The sequence below is a fragment of the Brachycentrus maculatus genome, unplaced genomic scaffold (assembly GCF_059751285.1).
Source record: "Brachycentrus maculatus isolate JH-2025_06_01 unplaced genomic scaffold, ASM5975128v1 h1tg000586l, whole genome shotgun sequence".
In the NCBI taxonomy this organism is placed as follows: Eukaryota; Metazoa; Arthropoda; class Insecta; order Trichoptera; family Brachycentridae; genus Brachycentrus; species Brachycentrus maculatus.
Genome location: NW_028281326.1, coordinates 547,345 through 573,747, shown reverse-complemented (window position 1 = coordinate 573,747; position 26,403 = coordinate 547,345). Strand labels below are relative to the sequence as shown.

Below are 26,403 nucleotides of genomic sequence, written 5' to 3'. Positions count from 1 at the left end.
TATAAAATCGCTTTTTCATTTTTATTTGAGTCTGTAATAGACAAAAAACAATTCATTTAAAGGTTGATTATTTTAGATTCAAGAAACATTTCTATGTACTTTTTTCATTGATGATTTGATTTTTTTCTATTTCTATGGACTCAATTATTGGAGATTATAGTTAAATATTTTGCTTATACAATGAATGTAGGAATGGATCATATGTGGAGTGCGGTGAAAGCGACGGTTAGATCCGTGCATGTTTACGATTCAGCGCTCGGTCACACAATTGTGTTGGAATATGTATTTATTTAACTTATGGCCATGTAGTATGTACGCAAGCATTATACGCTGTTCATATTGTTATGGTATTACTGTAGGTAAAAAATAGTCACTTTATGAGTAGTATTATATGATTTGAAATTATCTATTTTATTTAGCTAATTGTTATAATATCAACTGTTACTATTATAATATATTTATCATATAGTGTTGTGTTACGACTAACACGCATAATTTACCGCAAGCACAATTTTCAGTGTTTACTGTCATGGTTATTGAGAATTTACCCTCCTTTCATTATGATACACACATCCTCATTCTGTTGTCACTCATACAGTATCCCAATATTCTTCATTATCAGTACTGAATAGCAAACTACATTTGATAAACTCTGGAAGTGCCAAAAATGAGTACGTATTAACATAATACATATTGGATTTAATATGCTCTAAAAAAGGGATTAGCTTCTGTGTGTATTTCTTAAAATCCGAAGAATAAATTTATTAACTAACAGCATTTTGGTAAATTGACAATATTACATAAAGAATAAAATAAAGAACTCTGTGTTCTCATTAACATTTTAATTCAAAACGCCTTCACTTTTCGTTTCACAGTTTACATTTACCAATCATGTGTCGCTGCTCTAGAGACCACAAGGTTCACAACGGTGAATTGGATTATTTTTGCAACACATAGCACTGCTCCGTCGCAGTATTTTCCCACTCTTCAAAACGCATATTACATATTTACACATTTCAACTATTATAATTATGATTGCCTGTTTTTCTTTTGGTTTAATTTATTTTTTAATTTAAAAATCCACTCTTTTAATCCTGTGAAAGAACAACTCGCAATTATACGAAGCCATAAAAAAGGACGACATGAGTACCAAATGTTTAAAAAGATCTACTTTATGCGAAAGCTACAAATGTATTTTTTAACAATATAGCATTATACATATTAACATATTTTGTCCTTGTTGTTTCTGGCACTTTCATTGTTTATCATTTCTTCCCTTTTAGGAATGTTGCTGAAAAATATTTGTTTCGTTGGAAATACAGTGGATTCTTTTTATTATTATCACTCTGGGAGCTTTGAGTATTTAATAAAAGGCTGATAACATTGAGCTGGAGATTAAATTATATACATTTTAAAACAATATTAACACATTGTAGTCAGGCGCTTCGAACAATAGACTCTAGCCTATATCGGACGTTTTTCGCGATTAGCGCAAAAATATATCGCTTTCTTAAAATTGACACAATTTCTAAACCAAATAATATTTTCGGTTGAAATTTTCAAAGAAATCATATATGACATTTGATCATCAAAAATAAATTATAATCATAAATTTTAATAAGGAATTCCGTATTTCACAATTTTAGAAGCATTGTAAACTCTAAAAAATAGTCTTCCCTCCGAGGTATCATTCCCTATACAATGCTAATATATTCAAATAATAAAATACCAAACAGTAAACAAAACAGTGCGAGCGTTGTGAAAAATAGTCCAATACGTGAAATGACTCAAACTAAACTGGAGATTGAGATCGCATAAAAACTCTAGATTTCTGGCGATGCCTTTACAAGCGACACACTAGCCAATCCGGACAAGGCATCTCAAATAACGTCAACAGACTGTCGCCTAGCACCCAGGTAGCAGATTACCCTTCAATGCGTTTTATTTCACGCTGATAACAAACCCATATATTGCCGTTTCCCGCTGATAACCGACAGTCGACAAAAACGGCATTTGCCGTGTCCCGCAGTTGACCGACAGTCCGCAAAAAACGGCAAATGCCGTGTCCCGACGACAACGTGTTAATTATTCATTACATAAGTAAAAATATACAACTATTATTAAATTATATGAAATAAAAATATAGAACTCTCATTAAAAATAATATGAAATTCATTTTTTTAAATGTTCAATGTCATCTGCGAATTTAAAAAGAACTCTTCCAGGATTTAATGTTAGGATCAATAACATTACAATAAACAGATTCCACTGAATTACAAATTCTATAAGACTTACAAATCAATAACCCAAATGACAGATTTTAAAATCGAATTGTTTTGTTTGTCAAAAATCAAAACCAATCTATTAAGTACACAACAATTTGAATTTCCGACTTTTGACTATAAAACAATATGTAAAAAAAAAACAGATACACATACTATCATCAGTAACTTCTCAAAGGTAGTAGACCCATTTTATCAAAAATCATACACACACCAAGAATAACTTAGTCCGCAAATTTATCACAAGTAGTGTTGTTTTCTCTATAGCTCCTCTTAAAATTAGGATTGAAAATTCTAATCTTTATTTTAGAGACACTTCAGAGTGTAAACTAACAAAATATTCAATAATATGTGTGTTTAGTTGGTTTTGTAGTGAGTAATTTATCTTGAATTTTCATATTTAACACTTCTACATATAAAATATGTACATATAATGATTTCATACGTTATTGGATGCTATATTATTGCAATACATAATATAACGAGCACGGTATCATATGACATACCCCATGCAAGTCTAAAGCACATTATACCATAATAATGGAGTTAGTTGTTAACAAAATATTCCAATGAAACTCTATTTCTATAACTATTTTTCCTATTGCAATATCGTATCTCCTGTTAAAATGTTGTAACTACTTTCCGTTACTATTGTAAGACCTCTGGATAGCCAGTTTGCTTTCACATTGTATTGGTACAACCAGCTTTTGTATAATGTCCATACAGCGAGGCAACTTCCGACAATCTGAGCCATCCGGAGGCGCCTGTTTATTGTATATCTGTATGTTATAAGGCAGTCGAGTGACTATTCTGAAATTGTTAAAATCTTATGAATCATGATGACCTCATATAAGAAAGGAGAATAAATAATGTATCGATAATTAAATGTTTAAACTTTGTCATTGTTGCTGAATATTTATTACCAAAAATTTAACTGAAAATGTGTTTCAATAAATGAACATGATCATCGTTAATGTTGTTCTTTGTCTACCATACCACTTCCCCCCCCCAGACTTTTTTTTAATGGGATAAGAGAATTGAGATTGTCAACGTTAATCTCAAGATAAGGACAATTATTCTCAAGTGTTAGTCGATGTCAGGGGGACCTGACATGACACACGCAGAAGAAAAAGAAGAATGTTATTATTTGACGCTGGCATTTGACGCGATAGTCAATTCTCATTTGTGGAAAATGATATCAATTTTGTTTGAAGCTCAGTTTGACTGTTTTACTTTTGACAATAATGTTACGGTGCAATATTTCTAGCAACATGAACTATGACCCCAAGCCCGCTAGGGGCAGGGCGGAGTGTACGCGGGGAATGTTTACGTTATATCCCTTATGAAATGGATGCAGGGGATGCTGCACACACTTGTTATTGTACTGTCATGGTGACCTGTTGAATAAACCGATTGCATCCTAATTACGAGTTATTATTACCTGTACCCCAGCCCCATAATAATATATTCACAGTCTTTAACTGTAGTATTCTTTATATTTCAAAAATCAAAACTATAAATGCACTATACAGCAATACCCCGCTCAGTGCGGATAATCCATGCCAGAAAAATGACGCGCTAAACGAATCAGCGCAGAGCGCGATCTATGTTCCACATACGTTAATGACAATAGTACAGCAATATAAAATAAACATTTTCGTCTAGTATCTGACGGATGTCTGCCATTTTGGTACACAGTGTTAATAAAAGATAATGCGTTTCAAATGACAAAACAGCATTGTATGTAGTACACATCACCCACTCCTTTCAACAATGTCATATATAAAAAAAACTTGATTTTTCAGGAGATCAAAGCTTAAAAATATAATGAAATGTATTAAAAATAAATATCAAGCCACTTATTGAACTTTTTACTGTGCAACAGATCTTTTTAGGTAAAACCTGAATGTTTTTTCTCCATTTGAAAAATATTTAGTAAATTTAAAAAAATTATTAAACAATACCTTTTGCCCTGTAGCGGGTAAATATTATGTTAAAAATATTACACTTTTGCTGGGATTTAGTACATTTTCTGGGCATTCCGAAAACATGCACAACTGAAAATTGACAATTTTTTATATATGACGTTAAAAGGAGTGAGCGACATGTCAACTTTTTGGAAATGCACCTTACACATGGCCGAAACAGTATAAACGGACTGGGAGTCGACACGCCGTACTTGCATCCAAATAATATAAATTAGAAAAAATTGCATTTTTCGGTTCCTCGGTGAATCACTGAACTGCGCTATTACAACAGCGTAAATAGGGGTGGCGTTAAGCGGGGTATTACAGTATTACAATGGCATTTGATGCGATGTGAATTCTCATTGGTAGAAAATCAGTTTTGATTGAAGCTCACATTAATTGTTTTACTATTAGTAACTTATTCACAATGTCTGACTGTGGTATTCTATTCTTTATATTTCAAAAGTCAAAACACAACTATATTATACATACTGCGATTTTCGGAGTTATAGAACGTAAAGTCAAAATATATAAACAAAAATAAAAAATTAAGTCTTGCACACATTTTAGGTGAAGGTTCAATTTTGCAAACACCCATGAGGTCGAAATAATGATCATTCATCAAAAACTATCCAGGAAAACACTGATGATCTTTCCTAGTTATTGATCGATCCTGACCCTGTAAAGCTACCTGGGTTTGTGCAAAATGGAAAAAAAGTAGGTAATAATATAAACATACTATTTCACCATATATACGGTCCGCCATCTAAAGTTTTTTTTTTCAACTAGTGCTTATTTCGTGAATGGTAACACTTAGCTCATGTCTGATTTGACAGATAATTAGTTTTATCCTTCCGCTGAGCGAATATGGTTGTGTATACGCTTGAACAACGCTGGGAAATATTGCGACATTACTTTGAAAATCATGGTAATGTTGCAGAATGTGTGCGAAAATTGCGTACGGTTTTTGGAAGAAGAGAAGCACCGTCAGCTCCGTATGTTCGTTATCTTGTGAAAAAAGTGAAAGAAACTGGCATCCTCATCGATAAACCAAAGCGTGAAAAGCCAAAAACAGTGCGTACACCCGAGAATATCGATGTTGTGGCAGAAAGTGTGCGTGAAGCGCCATCAACATCAATTCACCGTCGTTCTCAACAATTGAACATTTCGGAGACATCATTGAGACGAATTTTGCATAAAGACCTTGGTATGACGCCATACAAAGTCCAATTGGTTCAGGAGTTGAAGCCAACTGACCATCCAATGCGTTTTCGCTTCGCTGAGTGGGCCTGCGATCGACTTACAGAAGATGCCGATTTTGCCAAAAAAATCATCTTTTCGGATGAAGCTCATTTTGATCTTGGCGGGTATGTAAACAAGCAAAATTGTCGTATTTGGGGCACAGAAAACCCGCACGCATACATTGAAAAGCCGGTACACCCAAAACGAGTCACTGTTTGGTGCGGATTTTGGTCCAGAGGCATAATTGGGCCATTTTTCTTTGAAAATGAGCAAGGAGTGGCCGTTACAGTCAATGGCGATCGTTATCGGGCCATGTTGAACGGATTTTTGTTCACAAAAATTGAAGAGGAGGATATTGGCAACATTTGGTTTCAACAGGACGGCGCTACGTGCCACACAGCCGAAGCTACACTCGATGTTTTGCGCCCTGTTTTAAAAAAAAAAAAGTTATTTGGCGGACCCTTTATATACTCATTTAAACCATATTTTCTACCAAAGTTAACAAATAAGTAGTGATTCCAGCAATTATTAAAATATTTTTATGTTATAAGTGTGTACATAAATGAGTTTATTGTATTGTACAACATAATCCTTTAAAAATTTAATTCTCAAAAAAAAAATAGCAGCGTAACTTTAAAATAAATAGATAATTTGTTGCAATGTTTCATCATGTCAATCAGGAAGGTTTAACTTAAAATAAATAAAAATATTTTAACCTTCGGTAACCACGAAGGAAACGTCCCAATAAATATTGCTATAAATGACAATCCCTGAACTTTGATTTTTGTGAATTCATTTGTTTTCAAATAGGCGCGGTCGTAATCCAAAGTGAGATTAGTGACATCTGTTTTCAATATACGAAAACTGTTAATCATTTTTAAATTGCGGCAATCGCCGGCAATTTAAAATGTCATTATATTATCTTTGTTGCAAGTTTTCTGAAACATTTATTTATATATTACTTATAATATATTTACAAAGTTGTTTTAAGTACTTTTTTTATTATGCATGCAGAGCTATTAAACCTTCATTAATTGTTTTTTGATTCGGTTAACAAAATAGAAGTAAATAAAAAATTGTCAGCCTTATTGATTTACCGTTTCATTAAATTAGTTAATAGACATTATTTCTTGTGCCCCCATTGTGTAGTGGTGAGCTTGTTTAACTGTCGTGGTTAAGATCCCGGGTTCGATTCCCGGGGGTTCAAAGTAAATATAAGGAATTTTCGCTTCACGTTATAATTTAATACTACCCTGCCTTATACAATTAAAAATCAATTTAACATTTTTTCGATATGATGTAGTGCCCTATGCACCGTTGGGTGCGGATAATGGTTAAAAGAAGAAGAAGGAACATGATTAAATACACAAAAAATATAGAACTGTAATGACCCATTTTATTTATTCATATTATTTTTTGACATCTCATCAAAGATGAAGAAGAATATGGAAGTCTGGGCATTTACGGGGCTGACGACCGTCATAGGCTGGTTTAAGTGATCACTTTACACACGTGTAACATTCACCAATTCTACCCATTATTGACAACCACACTACTCAAATTCTTGGAAGTTCTATATATATATGAACCAATTTAGAAACCTTGTTCATGAATCACTAGAACTTCACTAGAGACATCTATTGGTGAGATGTAATTAAGCAGAAACTCTTATATTAGAAACTCTTATTTATTCATTATGAAACATCTTTTCTTTTCAAACTTTAATCCACGTTTGGTGTATTATAATAAATATTTGTAAATAAATGCATGCGTTTTTTTTTATTACAAAGTAAAGTTCTGTTTAATAAGTAGGTAACTTCTTGCACTGCAAATTAATGCATGTAAATGACCAATTTTTGTTTATAGAAGTAATCGTTTTTATTTAGGTAAAATTGTAAAAGACACATCCAATTATTATGGGGGAACAAAATCCAGCAAAACCTATCGTTATACGGCGCATGTGTCAGTCGGCAGGCGAGTTGCTCACGAATTTCAGTGTTGTTATGGATTCGACTAGTGCGGTCGTGTAACAGCTCGCTTTCAATTTTCAACAAATCATTGCTTAGTTAGAACAAGAGCAGCAACTAATTTAAAACAATGCTTCGAAATTCCACAAATTACTGTGTTACTTAAGTTTAAATTCCAAGTTAATTTCGCGATTTGTTTTCTGACAGGAGTATCGACACCTCGCCTAGTGTCAGTCGATTGTTTATTTCACTTCCTGTTATTTGTTTGGACTTAATTTTATTTATTTTTTGGTTAATCCGGAGTGTTTTTATTCGAATTATTTTAAACTATCGACGTCATGGCAGCCGCTGCAATGATCGAATTAGAATCTTGGATAATATACCAGTGCATTCTGACAGATTGCAGTCATTGCAATTGTAAGTAAACATTGCTGTTATTTGTATTTAATCAATTAGAAACTATTATTAGATTTTTTAATTAAACACATCAGGGTTTGGTGTGTATAATATAAGGAAATATAAGACTTACAAGTTCCCCTTCTTTTATAATATATTTCTTACATCCAACGGCTATCCCTTCTTGTAGGGCAGGTGTCTTTTTTTTATACATAACTTACAATCAATCCCTTGTTCATTCAACCGACTGCTTCCCCTCGCAAGACGACGGTTGGAATATCTTTATAAAATAACACATATAAATATAACAAATGAAATTTAAAATTTTAACACTCCCATTTCTACTAAAATGAATTAATCAACGATGATGAATGTTGACAAATCTTGAGTCATCGCACTGTTGATGTTCTAGCCATCCCAGTAAAAACGTGGTATTGAATAATTGAAATTCATTGGACTGGTTTATTATTACACAGCCATATTATACCAGCAGCTATTATTAACGATTTACGTAAGAACAAAAAATATAATTACACGCCTATCTACAATAGATTTTTATGTGAATTTTATACCGTCGACCCTGATGGAGTTCTTCAATACAAATTATGTTTTATTATTATTTTATTCTTGTGCAACATTTTTGTTTATACATCACAATAAATAAATAAACAAACAAAATGTATAAGTTGTTTGGTAACAGAAAAAATCCACCTAACGCAATGATATATTAAATAATATACATAATAGCATACATTCTGATTTGTTTATTTATTTTTAAATAATGAATTCTAGTAGGTAACGTATTTAATTCTAGCGTTTTAGAATTATGAAATGTTGTTTATTTTGTAAAAAAAAAACTAATTAACTAACCATCACGCCGCTTCTCCGCATGGATAGGCAGAGAGGATAGAACACCACACTGCTCTGTCTTTGCAAAAATTATTCGCCTCTTCCACATTCATGCATATCCTCATCCATACCCGCCAATTATTCAGACCCCTGACCTGTCCTCGCCCAAATATTGAAAGTACTTAATCATGTCAACTTTTCCTCAGTCTTCGTGTGCTTCTTTTTCTAACTAAAATACATTTGTCTCATTCGTTTTACCCTTCTTTCCTCATTCATTCGTTCCACGTGTCCAAACCATTTTAATGCACCTTTATTAATTTTATCGATAATGCTTTCCTTAGCCTTGCATTATTTCCACATTTTACCATTCGAAAATCGATCATACATCGCTTTGCAGTGATCGCATTTCGACTGCATTTAGTCTACTTTCATCCTTTTTTTGCCAACTCCATGCTTCACTTCCATACATTAGGCTTGGTACCAGGACTCAGTTATTATTTTGCAGAACGTATGAACGGTAATCCGTCGATGGTTGCTTCTCGTTGGAAGGGACAAGGTAGGACAAGGTATTAACATGTAAGTATTTCGGCTCAACACAGGCCATGCCTAAAGAGCCGTAATACATATAGTAAAAAATCTATGAAATAAATAAATAAAATGTTTAAAAAAAATTTAATCCGATAATTTTAGATTTTTTTCATTTAATTGAACCATCTCACAACTAACATCGTTATCTACAAATCAGGTATCATCGATATCAATAGATAATATTGTCGATAAAAAACCTACGTTTTATGAAATCAGACATGGCGATTGAACTAAAAACAGGATTAAATAACGACTTTTAAAAACAACTCTTTACTGTATTGAGTTTTATAATTACGACCATTTAAAATGTTTTCAATCCAATAAGTGCACAAATTTGGTTGTTTATCACGTTTTTGTACCTCCTAATTTATATGTTTGACTATTTTACTTTACCTGGAATTAAATAAAAACGAGAAAAAGTAATGAATCCATCCCTATGGGCGTTTGTGCACTACACGGAATTACACTGAATTTTACCGTCCGGCACGTCAGTCAAAAACGATTAAAACGAACAAAATGTTTAACCAAAACTGAACGTGTTAAACATTTTCTGTAGTTTTATGTGTGCAAATAGTGCAATGGTAGTGACGGGTATCATTGTTTGCATGCTATGGTAGTGATTGTCCTGATGAAGAGACGGGCACGTCTCGAAACCGGTAGACATAAAAATCTTGGTGAGTGGTTATATACCAATATCACTAACATTTTTGTAAAAATGACTAATCACAAAGTAAATGCTTAAAATATTAATAATATTTAGAAAATTGCCATTATTCGTTCGAAATTTATCGCGAATGAAGTAGGCACATACCTCCTTGGATATTTTAAATATAAACTTCGATAAAAGGCACAAGTAAGGGTGATTTGATAACAAGAAAACATCTCTTTGGTAATTAGGCTAACATTCCCACAGTCCAGATAACACAATATAAGTTTTCTGCAATAAATTACCGCATTTTGCATTGTGGATAGATAAATATGATTGGAGCACGTAAAGTGTGATTTTTTAAATACGTTTAATTGGCTGAGAGTTGAATACGTCTTGGTCTCGACTCCATACGGAATACAGATCAAACCGTGGGAGAACTCAGTGTGCTTTTTAGTCTAGCTGAAGTGGGTGGGAGGTCAACAGAACTCAAATTAACCGAGATTGACTGTACCTACTTATTACATCTTGTAAATTAGCACACATCATCTGAAATATGGCTTCGTACCGTAGTTATTAGCGCGTTTGACTACCTACATAAGATCATGGGCTCGATAAAAAACGTGATTTGTTATACTCTTGTTTGATCATCTCACCTTCGTGAGATATATGATCGAGTTAAGACTGCGTCTATTCGATTACTGAAGTGCATAGAGCACTGGCTCTATGCACCGTTGGGTAGAGATAAGGGCAAGAGGTAGTATTTTGATTATTTTGTTCTTTAAAAAAAAAAGAGAAATATTAGTGTACCGTAAAGTGGGTTTACATTGCACCAAAATACTGCATTTTTTCAAAAAATTGTCTATTCAGATCAGGTTTTTTACTTTTTCTGAGGTTTCAACTATTGCAATGTAATAACACATATACCTGTAACATGTCTGATACGTTTTTAAATTTTTATCTATTTTGCCTGTATTTTTTTTTATATTTATATTTTGGTGCAAAGTATCCCGGGGTAAAGTACAACTTTGCACCATGATATTTTCTCTACACTTTTCGTACTAGAATCCAAATTTATGCAAAGTAAAGGCTATCCTACAAGTTTTGTTGCACCTTATGAAGGGTTTTGGCTCACAGTTCACTAAATGCAGATTATAATATTGTATAATTATGGAAAAATAAGACACTTGATAGAATTTTTTTTTTTAAATATTGAAAAATCTAACAAAAATGTTTTTTTTTTTTTCAATACTGAAGGTTTAAAGTTATATAAAATAAAAGGTAGATATTAAAACATATCGTACTATATAGGTAATAGGAATCAAAATTAAATTAGGTCTAAATATGGTCAAGTTCCGGGACGGTAAAGAAACCTCTTTTGGATTGCATTTTCGGTTCTTTTATGGAACCCGCTACATCCTTCCAAGAATATTGAAGAAAGTCATCCTTCATCGGCCATTTCCACGTTTTGAGACTCTCCTGCATGGATTTAACAGCTCTGTCTTTCTTTATTTCCAAAATCTGTCCCGGAAAATTTTCTCCTTCATAATGAAATACGACATATTTTCCCACCTTCTTTTTTACTGGTCCTAATGAAACGGAAGAACAAATACGATAACTGGTTTCAGTCATCGTTTTTGTTCTTCTCCCTCTTCCTCAAAGCTTCCGTGTCAACTATAATCAGTTAATGCTAGATATGCTGGAAGTTTCGATGTGGAAGGTGGGATCATTGATGTAGTTGGTTCAGGTAGCATTTGTGTCTCGTCAACGTTCATTTCGACATTTGGATTGTGAGCAATGCTCTAACCTGGTTCGATCGGTATTGTTTTCCTGCGTTTTAAGACTGAATTCTTTGGGTTGAATCTGTTTTCTTCCAAAAACTGTTGAAAACTCTGGCGCACGTCATCGTCATACGCTTTTAATGGCAACCGATTAAGCAACTGAATAGTTTTAGCAACAGTCAAGGTTTTATATCTTTACAAAAATGATCTTATCCATTTAGAGCCTGGTACGTTGTTCTTTAATATTCGTACTCTTCTGCCAAATCTATCCAAATAGGCTATTAGAATGTAGCGAATGTTAAAAACACTCACTGGGAAACCGTACTCACTCATGTCTACTATGCAGTTTACGAAGGATTGCTCTTCGCACTTGTCACATATCGGAGGTTTTCCCACAGGTTTTGTGTGCTGACCTTTGAGCTTATAGTTAATCGTCCTTCTGGGGATTTTGAAAATTTCTTCAGCCTTTCTTTGACTGATTGTACCATTTCGAATGGCCTCCACACACTGCTCCACTCTCTTCGGTGTAAAATTGCAGTATCGTCTGGCATAAGGCCGCTGTTTGTGTGTTCTTGACATTTTTGAAAAAAATATACCATCAGGAATTAAGTAAGTACACAAAACCAATAGATATTTAGCAAACATGTCAAGTTGTATTATCCGTTTTAAGACTTTTCATCAAATTAATTAACTATGGCCTTTTGTGGATACTTTGCACTTGGTGCAATGTTACCCCAAATGTGGTCAATACAAGTCAGTTCTTAAAAAAATATTATTTTTACATAAACTTGACAACGTAACTAAAAAATACAGTATTTGAGAAAAGCAGGGCCTATCTACCTATGATTTAGAGACCACTCACTTGTTGTAACTAGTTTCAGTATACTGATTCCACTGGATTTTTTCGGACACAATTTTCAGACAGAAAACTTTCTTTACGTTCGGACAGGAAAAACGCATTGAAGCAATAGCGACCGACTGTTACTTCTGTAAACTAAAAAGTAGATTGAAGTGCCATCTATCAGAAACAATAGAAAGTAGAATGAAAAATGACATGTATCAGAGATGACCAGCTCTACAATTTCTTTACAGAAGGTGGTGCAAAGTATCACCCATGGTGCAAAGTATACCCACTTTACGGTATTTATTATTTCCACAAATATTTCAATTTCATACTATTTCTGTGAGCCTGAGCGGCTCATTATTAGAAATAGGCATCAAATTGTGGTAGAGTGGGTTCGAACCGAGAAACTCTGACTTAAGAGTCCGCAACACTAACCACGGGACCACAACCCGACACATTTTTTATAAAATATTTTTAAATAAAATATTTAATTAAAAACAAAAATCATTAATTTTTTTATGGCTACAAATTGCAATTGTGATGTTTGCACATTTTCTTTTTTGTTTATTGTTTGTTAATTAATACAATAACAAATTTTAAGCGCAGGTTTCGATAATTGGATCAATTTCCATAGTATGATCTTTGAACAATTCACCTTTTCAACAATTCCATTGTTTTTTAAGGTTGTTCAGCCCTTAACTCTGGTCCAAACTCTTCAACAAAGTCCTCTAAGCTGTCCTGTTGTTTTTTTACTAACTAACTAACTAACCATCACGCCGCTTCCCCGCAGGGGTAGGCAGAGAGAATAGAACGCCACACCACTCTGTCTTTGCAAACATTCTTCGCCTCTTCCACGTTCATGCATTTCCTCATACATACCCGCCGATTGTTACGACTCCTAACCTGACCACTTTCAAGTATTTGGCATACCTGATCGTGCCATGTTTTTCTCGGTCTTCTTCTGTTCTCTGTTTTTTTACGAACTTTATTTATAATTTTTTCAAGTGCTTTGTAATTTTTGCAAGATCTCTACAATGGTAGAGATCGTTAGTGTTGTTCTTTGTTTTTTTCTTGATTTTTTAAAAAATATGATTAGTGAAGCCTGGCTAATCGAATTCGGACTATGCGAGGTATTTCTGTACATGCTTAATTAAAAAAAAAACACGTTGCTTAATACTGCTCTCCCACGGATACGACATAATATTGATATTTATGCTGAATCGTGGGTTTTCTAAAACAGTTACAATACTAATTAGGATCTTAATGAATGAAGATTACTGATTTGGACTATACATACTTCATTCAATTTCGATAAATTTATTTTTAATTTTTCTGAAATGAGTATCGATTTTTTATGTGAATTTACCTACACTGAAAGCGAGTGTTTTCGCCTAGAAATTTTCACCCGAGAATTTCATGAAATTATAGTAACTATTTTTTTAAAATTAATCACTTGTATAATACCTCATAATGAGTTTTATTTTATAACACACGATTAGTTTCGAAAATTACACATGTTTTCATCTGCAGGTGAAAAGTATAACTTATAACAGTTAAGTATCGTTTCGGTAAGTCCAAATTTACCGGTTTTCGAAAAATGATTACTTTTTTTGTTTTTCATCGGTAACGTTAAATTCCTGTATCTTACTTGTTAAAAGTTAAGCTTACCGCCACGATATACAGTTCTGGCCATATATATTAGGCACCCTCTTTAGGATCGGTTTATGTCTTTAAATACTTCGATTCTCACGATGCATGTCTAAATCGTTATGTTGCATTGCCTTAAAGACATACTAAGGTGATTTTTTAATGTTTCATTAACCAAAATTCGGTCTTTGCGACTTGAAGTGATCGTTTTTCTGCCAGTTTTGGGCGGTTTTCACATCAACCAGATTAAAAAAAATATTTTCGCTATTGTTTGGACTGCACACTTTAGTATTTATTTTTTTTTAGCTATTTTAACCTGGGTAACCCTTCTGAATTCAATAATATTATTTGTGACCGTTCAGTTTCACTCAGGTCACGTTTTCTTGGCATTTTGATATAAAATAATGAAGGCATAAATGAAAAGTATAAAAAAATCGCACTTATTCACTGATTATAATAACTGGAAAGCAACATTTCAAGTATAAAAGTAACTTTTGAAAATAGTAAATATAGTGTTTTTAAATAAACCACGTCCCTAATCGTCGTAGGTCGGGATGGCAGGTAGTACCTAAGTGGTAGGTAAAATCCATTATAATACAATACAATCCGAAAGAATTGCAATAATTTCAATAATTAGACTTATACCAATTCTGTAGGGGTGACTAATACATATCGCTCACTCCTTTCAAGAACATCATAAATTAAATAAAAACATGATTTTTGAGGAGAACGTTTTTAAAGTTTAAAAATATAAAACAATTTATTAAAAATAAATATCAAACAACTTTACTGTGCAACAGATCTTTTTAGTAGATTTATATTATCCACTGACACTTCGTGATGGAATTGCATTTTTAATATATTATTAGATTAAAACCAATATTTTTAGCTTTTCCACTTTATTTTTATTTGACCAGCGACCGGGTTTCGTCGTTACAGACATCATCAGATTGGTGGGAGGCTATACAAATTGTTATGTTATATATAAAAGAAGGCAGGAGTTGATAACCATGATTTGATATAATTTTATTTCTCAATAAAATTATATCAAATCATGGTTATCAACTCCTGCCTTCTTTTATATATAACATAACAATTTGTATAGCCTGCCACCAGTCTGATGATGTCTGTAACGACGAAACCCGGTCGCTGGTCAAATAAAAATAAAGTGGAAAAGCTAAAAATATTGGTTTTAATCTAATAATATATTAGATCTTTTTAGGTTAAACCTGAAGGTTTTTCTCCATTTGAAAAATAACTGGTTTATTCAAAAATAAAATTAAACAATACCCTTTCTTCAAAATGCAAAAACAACATTTTCTGCCCTGTAGCGGGTAAATATTAAGTTAAAAATATGTCTCTTTTGCTGGGATATAGTACATTTTCTGGGCATTCCGAAAACATGCACAACTGAAAATTGACGATTTTTGATTTATGACGTTCTTGAAAGGACTGAGCGATATGGCCAGGACTGTATATCTGAATCGATAATGTCCATATTAGACCTCCAGGGTAATATTGACCACTTAGACAATATACAATATTTTAAATAATATACTTTGCTTAGTACAATTATTGCCACAACCATATTATTTTTCTAACCATAAATAATGTGCCTGGCAGACAGTCATATTACACAAATATTCTGATCCACATACCGCCGATTACAGACCACAAGATAAGTCTTTGTGTTCATACAAGATACTACCATTATTTATTCTCGGCAAAAACACTTAATGCCTCTGCTGAGAATTTCTATGAATAAGGTTTTTCGTTGGAAATGAAGAAGTGTGCATGATTTTGCTTAAATCTCGGTTTTATAACTGAATGAATCAAATAAGTATATGCTTTGTGTACGCAAGATGAAAAATGTAACAGTCATTTTGATAATACTTGATTCATACAAGTACAATGCTAGGAATTCAATACCTCATTGAATACATTGCAGAAAATCATCCTCTAAGCTTGACTAATATAAGTTAGCGATATTTTATTGTTTGTTTTCTAATTGTCTAATTTACTCTTTTGTATTGTTATTATTTAAACGAAAATAATAAAGAGGAAGTAAAATAACTAAAAGTTTTATCCGCCTCCGTAGTGTAATGGTCAGCACGCTCGGCTACCGTTCTGGAGGTCCCGGGTTCGATTCCCAAGGGGGGTAAAATAAATATAAGTGATTTTTTCACTGTTATATTTATTCAATATTACCCTGGGCTGGTACCTGAAGCGGAGGGCTGATCACCTTTCCTTCATGTGTAAACGATTAAGAGAACACTGCGTTTATATGACGCAGTGCCCTATGCGTCATTGGGGTGAGGATAAGGGTTTATTTTTTTTTATTAAAAGAACAATCGTAAAAATTATTGTTAAATAAGTTGAAAATAAGTACCTATCTAATAAAAATTCTCATGTCTCAAACTACTCTACTAGTTTCTTGTGTGAATTACTTTTGAGTTACTGTTTTAAATTATAAAAAAAGAAAACGTAAAATAATGAAATTTTAGTAAAAAAATATACGTTTGGATTATTGAGCTGGCATTTAAGAAAGGCCCTCTAAGATAGCTTGGATACGCGGAGCGAATGGATAGTGAGAGAAAGACAAAAACGTACCTATATTATTTGAAAATTTCAAATGAGAGGATGGTCTAAAGGTCTTAGCGCTTCAAAAATCACTCTGATATAAATATAATAAATAAAATACTTCTAAAATACCACTTTCTCAGTTTATTATTGTTAATACAACTAGTTTCGAGAACTACAGATGTTCCAAAGATAAAGAAATAAAAACTTATTGTAGTGATTGTTTCTTGACGAGATTATATGCTGTTTAGTTTATTACTTTTAATCTTTCTGCTACCACTAATCTTTTATGACAAATCCCGAAATGGCAACTAAAACATGTGCAATAATGATGCACAAATCCTGGAATCATGTACACTCTCATAATAAATTAATGAACTACATAAATTAATGAACTAAGAACTTCTCACATTAATATGCTTACCTATTAACCTGACCTAACCTAACCTTTAGTGACAAATTCCGAAATGGCATCTAAAACATATGCAATAATGATGCACAAATCCTGGAATCACGTACACTATCATAATAAATAATTGAACTACTTAAAATAATGAACTTAGAACTTCATACGTAAATATGCTTACCTATTAACCTGAGCTAACCTAATCTTTAATGACAATTTCCGAAATGGCATCTAAATCTTGCAATTATGATGACTTTTTCACGATAAATTAATTATCTTATAATATAAAAGACTATGTTCTGAAATTAATATGCTTACCTCTAGATTTTATTATTTAAAATTGTACTTATTTTGTTTTTCAATATCTTTATTTTTTATTTATTTTTCATTATTTTTATTTATTTTTCTTTTCAGAATCACCGTTATTTTTGTGTTTCCACATTTCTGCCGGACTGATTTCGCTTTATGTTTTTGATTGCTGTTTGATTTTTGATGTTGCATGCAGGTGAGTTTTTTTATTGTTTAAATTTTTATATTTTTTATTTAATTGTGTGTGTATTTCTCCCCAGCATTAATTTTATAACCACTTCTACCAATGACAATATGTAATATGTACGAGTTACTTATAAGATACTTATAGAGGTGGGAATAATTATAGAATAATCGCGAAATTTTCATAGAGATACAAACATGTTACAAACATATTTTCTTTATTTGTTTTGTTTTTACTTTTTGAGATGTGCGGTTCAAATAGATTTTTTAATCGATTGATTATATCAGATCGATCGATTCTCAAAATGTTCGTAGCGATGCAAAAATGTTACAGCCATCTGTTCTATTTTGTTTTTACTTTATAAGATGTGCAGTTAACCCTAGAAAACTAAACTATATTTGTAGATACAATGCAATTTCGGCTGTCCAAATTTAAAACACAGTAAGGGACATTTTTTTTTGTAGTACGTTTTTTTTGCATTTATGGATTAAGTAGACTCTACTTAGTCCAAAAATGCAAAAAAAACGTACTACAAAAAATGTCCCTTACTGTGTTTTAAATTTGGACAGCCGATTTGTGGATCGCAGAATATTGACATATCGCTCACTCCTTTCAAGGACGTCATAAATCAAAAATCGTCAATTTTCAGTTGTGCATGTTTTCGGATTGCCCATAAAATGTACTATATCCCAGCAAAAGCGGCATATTTTAAACTTAATATTTAGCCGCTACACGGCAGAAAGTGTTGTTTTTGCATTTTGAAGAAAAGGTATCGTTTATTATTTTTTTTTAAATAAACTAAATATTTTTCGAATGGAGAAAAAACCTTCAGGTTTTACCTAAAAATATCTGTTGCACAGTAAAAAGTTCAATAAATGGCTTGATATTTATTTTTAATTCATTGTATTATATTTATAAACTTTAAAAACGTTCTCCTGAAAAATCAAGTTTTTTGATTTATGACGTTCTTGAAAGGAGTGAGCGATATGTAGTAGCTGTGCTGAATAGTGATTTATTGTCAAATGTCTTTTACATTCATTCCTAATAAACCAAACTTAAGTGCCATGTAACCGGTTCCTATTTTTTAATAAATACTTTTTTAAGATTCACCTTTTTAATTGCGTAGTCCGTTAGATGAATGTTTAGTTATTAAGGGTTAAATGGATTGTTTTATAATCTTTTTGCCTTGTTTAAAGTGATTTAAAAAAATACTGATCGATAAGTAATGTTAATATTATTCGATTTTAAAGTATTTTTTGCATTTTTTAAAAAATATAAGTAAACGTCGCGAATTATAAACGGAAAATATGATTTTAAGTCACGATTACGTATATTACAACATAAAAGGATAACTTTTATTAGGAGAGTTTGAATTACGTTATATTTACCCTTGTTTAATTTAAAATTATCTACTTTATATTCTCGGCGGACGCTAATATAAAATATTTGAAAGCATTAGACTTTAGTAGTTTGTGTACAAGAGTCCCCCAGGTAGGTACTGTTTATTCAAATTAGATCATAAAACCATTTTACAAAATGAAACTTTCGTCGAAACGAGAAGCCATTTATAGTTTCAGGATGGCACTAACTTTAGCTACGTCAGCGGTCGCCAAACCTTTGCAAAATGGCGGACATTTAACCGCCAAATCGTTAAAATCTCACCCTTTCCGTCGTGAAAAAATGTAATAAAATCCTAAAATGTACCGAAATTGCCACCAATGAACGTTAAAAATATTTTATTTCAACACTTTTTTACATATTTAACTGCGAATAAAGAGATAGTAGAAAATGATAAAAATTAACTTACATTTATTGACATCTCAACATAGATGAAGTATATTTAAGTTTGGGTATTTACAGGGCTTAAGACCTATCATAGGCTGGTTAATTGATCACTTTACACATGTAAAGTAATCATATGACATATTCTTCATCATCTATGTTGGGATGTCAATAAATGTATAATAACTCCCTAAGTGGAGAAACCCAGATTTGTGAACAAGTATTTCGACACACTCAAAATGTTGTAAATTTTACTTACATTTTAAAAAGATATGAATGTACATATGTGTGTGTGTAGGCATGAGAAAACGACTTAATATATTAAATTATTTTCTCAGAATATTAAGTTTCTGATATTAGAAGTTTGGTGACATAGATTATCTTTTCCTCCGCCATGTTTGTGCGTATCATTTTCCCGGCACCGGAAGTCAAGGTATAGATACGGTACGCTCAACCGCACTGCTTCCGGTTTGTTTATATAAATAAAATATTGCTACTTACGCTGTTATCATTATTAGGTGTACACGATGCAAATCTATGGCAAAATTCACGTTCATTTTGTCTGTGAACATTTTTTTTGGTAAGTTGAATTTCATTTACTGTGCAACAAATCTTTTTAGGTAAAACCTGAAGGTTTTTTCTCCATTTGAAAAATATTTAGTATATTTCAAAAAATAATTAAACAATACCTCTTCTTCAAAATGCAAAAACAACACTTTCTGTCCCGTAGCGGGTAAATATTAAGTTTTAAAAATGCCTCTTTTGCTGGAAAATAGTACATTTTCTGGGCATTCCGAAAACATGCACAACTGAAAAATGACGATTTTTTATTTATGACGTTCTTGAAAGGAGTGAGCGATGTGATTCAATGGATTCTGCATAATTTTCAACACCGTTTCAAATACATATCACAATTGATTTTAAGAAATATTGTAGTAGTATTTATTTACCAAGTGACATTTAAATTCAAAATGGATTGATAAATGGATTGATGACAAATATTGAGATTTAATAGTTACAAGGTCCGTGAAATCTTAATTAAAGCTATGTATAATTCTTCCCACAAGACCGGGATGTGGGAAGATGATGTTAATGAATTGAGAATGCAGTCATCAAGCGGATCAATGAAGTTGACCCCGTCAATACATCATCTTCCACCGGCGCATTCTCTCTAGTTACCCCAGGATTATTAATTAACCATTTTGACATACCGTCGATTCCAAAAATAATATTTAATATATCGCTGGTTTAATGCCAAAGGGCCACAACGCAAAAAAAATATATTAAACTCTTTATTCCTAAAATGGTATCTAAATTGTCAACATTTTCATATTCGAAAAGGACACCCATGATTCTAGCGTAAGAAATGTCCATTTCATTTTGAATCGTGGGTGTCTTTTTCGAATATGAAAATGTTGACGATTTTTATTGGTTTTCTGAGTTCCGAATCCTGGATTATAATCACATACTTGAGAAACGCCATAAAATATATACATTTTTATTTTTTTATTTTAGCTTTATTTTTTTTTTACTTTTGTATTAGATACGTATTTAGTTTGTGCCGTGTCAACAAAAATTGGACTAAAATTTTGTATGATAGCAGCTTACGCGAAAACTCCGCTTAATCAATTTTGCCAGTCCACTTGATAAGTCTTAAGACCCTTGGTTTAGATTTTACGTCGCAGATTAAGGCTTTATTTTGCTGGAAATTTTAATAAACGGTTTATCGAGCACAAGGCAGGGAGGGATGTTATGAGATAATCCCCTTTAAGCATTAATTAATTAATTCCTTAAGCTATGTATATGAGTAGAATAACAGACTTATTGATTATCGAATGGAGGACCTTAAGGCGCCTCGAAGCTTAGGAATTCCTCGATATAACTACGTTAAACTGATCTACGTGAAACAGGATTATCAATATCAGTTGTCGCCAATTTATCTGAGAAAAAGGCTGGATTGATTTTTGTTTAATCCTGAAAAACAAGTTATCATTCTGACAATATTTTAATTACAGTGTTAATTCACAACATTTTGGTTCTGTCCAAATCTCTTCTCCTCCATCTATGTTGATATGTCGAAAATATAATTGAGGAACTCGCTCAAAATATTTTAACTTGAATAAGTTTACTACAGACGCGGACAATGACGCACATTCGAGTTTTTTGGCTAAAAAAATATTTTGTTACTGTACATTATAATTATCACGTCTTTTTCAATTAATTTTTGTTGCTAAAAAAACTCATAAGATTCATTACATATAATTCACTCGTTGAGAAATGTTCATTGAATATCTTATCGGATCTAACAAATCTGTTAATACATATATATATATATATATATATATATATATATATATATATATATATATATATATATATATATATATATATTTATATATATATATATATATATATATATATATATATATATATATATATATATATAAATATATATATATATATATATATATATATATATATATATATATATATATATATATATATATATATATATATATATATATATATAAATATATATATATATATATATATATAAATATATATATATATATATATATATATATATATATATATATATATATATATATATATATATATATATATATATATATAAATGTATATATATATATATATATATATATATATATATATATATATATATATATATATATATATATATATATATATATATATATATATATATATATATATATATATATATATATATATATATATATATATAAATATATATATTTATAGATATATTTATATATATTTATATATATGTATGTATAAAAATAATAATAATAAGAATCACTTTATACGTGATAACTTCAACCAGCCTATGACGGTCGTAAGCCCCGTAAATGCCCAGACTTATACCCATATTCTTCTTCACCTATGTTGAGATGTCAAAAAATACAAAAAAAAATGAATTTCCTTAATTGATTCGGAAGTCAATAATGCAAATACATTTTAAATTTAAGTTTTTCTTTACGGTATTTCAAAATAATCCGGGATGCATCGAAGCACGTGTCATACATAATACATTTGAAGAAATATTGGTATTTACCAAGTAAACTTGAATAAATAAAAGATGAGTAGACATACCTTCATTTATGGATGCCTTAAATTCACATTTTTGTCCGCCTCCGTAGTGTAATGGTCAGCATGCTCGGCTACCGTTCTTGAGGTCCCGGGTTCGATTCCCAGGAGGGTTTAGTAAATATAAGTGATTTTTCCACTCTAATATTTATTCAATATTACACTGGACTGGTACCTAGAGTGGAGGGCTGATTACCTTTCCTTCATGTGTAAACGATCGAGATAACACTGCGTTTATATGAAGCAGTGCCCTATGCACCATTGGGATGCGGTAAGGGTTTTATTACTTATTATTATTAAATTCTCAACCAAATGACAAAACGTTTAAATTTATTAAATGCTTTATTATTTTTTTGTACGTAGAAATTGGGAATTTTTGAAGAGCCGGATTAAATAAAATCTTTGTCGGGCCGGATCTGGCCCGCGTGTCGTATGTTGGTGTTCTCTGATCAATACTATCCATCTTCAGTCTTCGCCAGCAAATTCAATTACGAATGCCGTAAAATAGCATTATATGCTACGTGTTATATTTGTATTGGTAACACGATACAATTTGGGATTTGAAAACCCTCACAGTGATATCAAAATTGGAAAGAGACATTGCGTTTTTGAGACATTGCGTTTTTGGCTAAATTTTTTATCTTTTCAAACAAACGAATTGTTTCCATTAGTTTGTACAAAATACAAATACTTAATACTAAGAACAACAAAAGGGTGTAAACATTAAATAAAAATATAGAAAATTCAAAAGAATCAGAATAATTTTTAAAATTCCTAATATTTTAAGGGAGACCATTTTTTAAAAATTTATATAGAAATGAAACAGACCATTAACATAAATACATTTACAATAATGAATAACAAATAAAACAGGTAATTGTTACATTCCAATAACAAAATTTCACAAATCGCTCACTCCTTTCAAGAACGTCATAAATCAAGAAATTTGATTTTTCAGGAAAACGTTTTTAAAAATAAATATCAAGCCACTTATTTAACTTTCTACTGTGCAAAAGATCTTTTAAGGTAAAACCTGAAGGTTTTTTCTCCATTTGAAAAATATTAAGTATATTTAAAAAAATAATTAAACAATACCTTTTCTTCAAAATGCAAAAACAACATTTTCTACCCCGTAGCGGGTAAATATTAAGTTAAAAATACGCCTCTTTTGCTGGGATAAAGTAGATTTTCTAGGCATTCCAAAAACGCGCACAACTGGAAATTGACGGTTTTTGATTTATGACGTTCTTGAAAGGAGTGAGCGAAATGTCTAATGAGTTAAAAGTTAACAGCAAGAATAAAATATAGCAAAAGTTAAGAGGATTAATATGCATACTTTATTTAGAGCTAAAGTAAAAATAATAATAATAAAAACATAAACAGTTATAAGATAAAAAAAATGTTAAAGAATTCCAGATTTTGCTCCACTTAGAGGTTATTTATATAAATTTTTATTTGATTTGAAAAATTTAGTTTTTTTTCTCGATATTTCGACAAGGGTATCTCTCGAATTCTGGATATTTTCAGAGCTTTCGGCCTACCATAGACTGGTTTAAGTTTCAAATTAAACTTTCAACGATTTTATACGGCCTTTTTAATTATCATATTTTGACATCTCAATATAGATGAAGAAGAATATGGAAGTCTGGATATTTTCAGAGCTAACGGCCTGTCATAGACTGGTTTAAGTGATCACTTTACACACGTGTAACATTCACCAATTCTACCCATTATTGACAACCACACTACTCAAATTCTTGGAAGTTCTATTTGAATAAGTTTGTATGAAAATAACTCCTGTAATTGGAGATAATCCAGATTTTGTGAACAAGTATTTGGACTCACTCAAAATGTTGTACATAAACTGCAACATTATGTGAACATTTTTTTCAAACATTATTTTTGTCGTATTTTCGTTCCCACTTGCATCAAGCTTCCGCCATTTTGGCAGTATCTCGAAGCACGCGGTGAAGTATAACGGTAGGAAGTAATAACTCGCAGAACGTATGCATTTTGTCCCCTATCAATCCACAATCCGCCATAATGTTATCAGACCGCATTCCTCTCCGCTATTCCGCGACCCGCGAATATCCCCGCCCATCCTGTGGGAGGAGAAGAATCGAGGAATTCAAGGCGACCTCGTCGCAATATCCGTTGCATTGACTCTTCCCATCTTTACAACCCTGGATTTGAATGATCCCTTTTGGAAACTGTGTAATGTACGTTGGTATACTTGATGAATCCTCTTGTTTGATAGGGCTGACTGATTTTTAAAGGATGTTCGCTGACCAAATGTTGTGACGTAACTTGAAATGATAAATCGCCACACTCATAAATTTATTTATTTAAAAACATATTATATACAGAAGTTATAAATATATATATATATATATATATATATATATATATATATATATATATATATATATATATATATATAAATATATATATATATAAATATAAATACGTATATTATATATAAATGAAGAAATTCGTATAAAAATGTTATATATACAGATGTGTGACGTAATTATAATGGCCGCTTAAAATTGTTTACGTGCGGCGATACTTGAATTTCAAGCAAATAAGTATGTATAATATTAACAGGACGTTTTTAATTTTACCGGATTTTTTTCCGTTATATCCAAAGTTCGTTACATAGAGGTCCGCTAAATCGAGGTTTTGCTGTAAACTGCTAGTATGTATATATTACATTAATACCGATACGTTGTTTAATTGTATAAACAGATTTGTTAGATGCGATTAGATATTGAATGTACATATATTTCTCCAACAAGTGAATTATATGTAATTTATCTCATGTAAGTTTTTTTTAATGAAAATATTAATGGAAAAAGACGTGATAATTATAATGTAGGTACAGTTACAAAATTAATGTTTAGCCAACAAACTCGTATTTGCGTTATTGCGTTCGCCTGTAGTAAATAAACTTGAGAAGCATAATAGTAATGTGGTGTTTTTATTAATGCATAGTTTTTTGACAAACTCTTTACTTTACGATATACATATTTGTGGATTTAAATCGTAATATATACGAAAAAAATGATGGCCGTTTCCGATTTAATTAAAGTACTAATAAAAAGTCATTTTTCTTTGTAAATTTATGATAAATAATTATGTATGTTACGAATAACTTTGAATTAAAACAATGGAACAGTTGTACGTTAATGCGTCCATAGTGTTGTATCTATAATTATCTATTTTTGTGTATTTTTTGGACATAATTTTATTTATGTAAAGAAAACCCATAAATAAGTGAACAGCGTATGGTAAAAATACTAATACAAATACATAATATTCAATGTATTCATGGTTTACAATTAAAAAAAATATACATATATTTCAGGAACAATCATTCTTAAGTAAAGAGTGTATGGTGAAATAAATAAATAGGACCATGATAAGCGGGGTTGCATAAACCGTGGCTAGATTTCAGAGTCACTTGAACGTTAGGTAATTTTAAAATATCCATGTCACTTCACTATATAAAAAAAACGGTAACATCTTCCTGCCAATATGGATAACGCCTTTCGCAAAATGCCAAGGTGATAAGAAATAAACGTTCAGAAGTAAAAGTAACACTTATCTACACTACATAGGTAACGCCTTATCCATCTACAAAAATCTACTTATATCGTTAATTTTAACCCTTTCATTCGAAATATGCAGTATTTTTTCTTGACAAATTGTCTAACCTCTTTATGTCTAACCTCTTTATATTATGGCACCTTGTTTAAGGCCCAGCATTTGTTAAGTCACATTAATCCCACCGGAGAGGTCACATGT

General features: G+C 31.5%; 1 protein-coding gene across 1 annotated transcript in view; it reads left to right on the top strand.

Moving 5' to 3' along the window:
- The first annotated feature begins 7,485 nt into the window (after positions 1–7,485).
- sigmar (Tumor necrosis factor alpha-induced protein 8-like protein sigmar) overlaps positions 7,486–26,403 on the top strand; it is a 64,936-nt gene continuing 46,018 nt past the window's right edge. The window contains exons 1-2 of the mRNA XM_088273519.1: positions 7,486–7,875; positions 17,610–17,700. Coding sequence (XP_088129645.1) covers positions 17,688–17,700 — 13 coding nt within the window. The 5' untranslated portion in view covers positions 7,486–7,875; positions 17,610–17,687. The remainder of the gene's footprint in view (positions 7,876–17,609; positions 17,701–26,403) is intronic.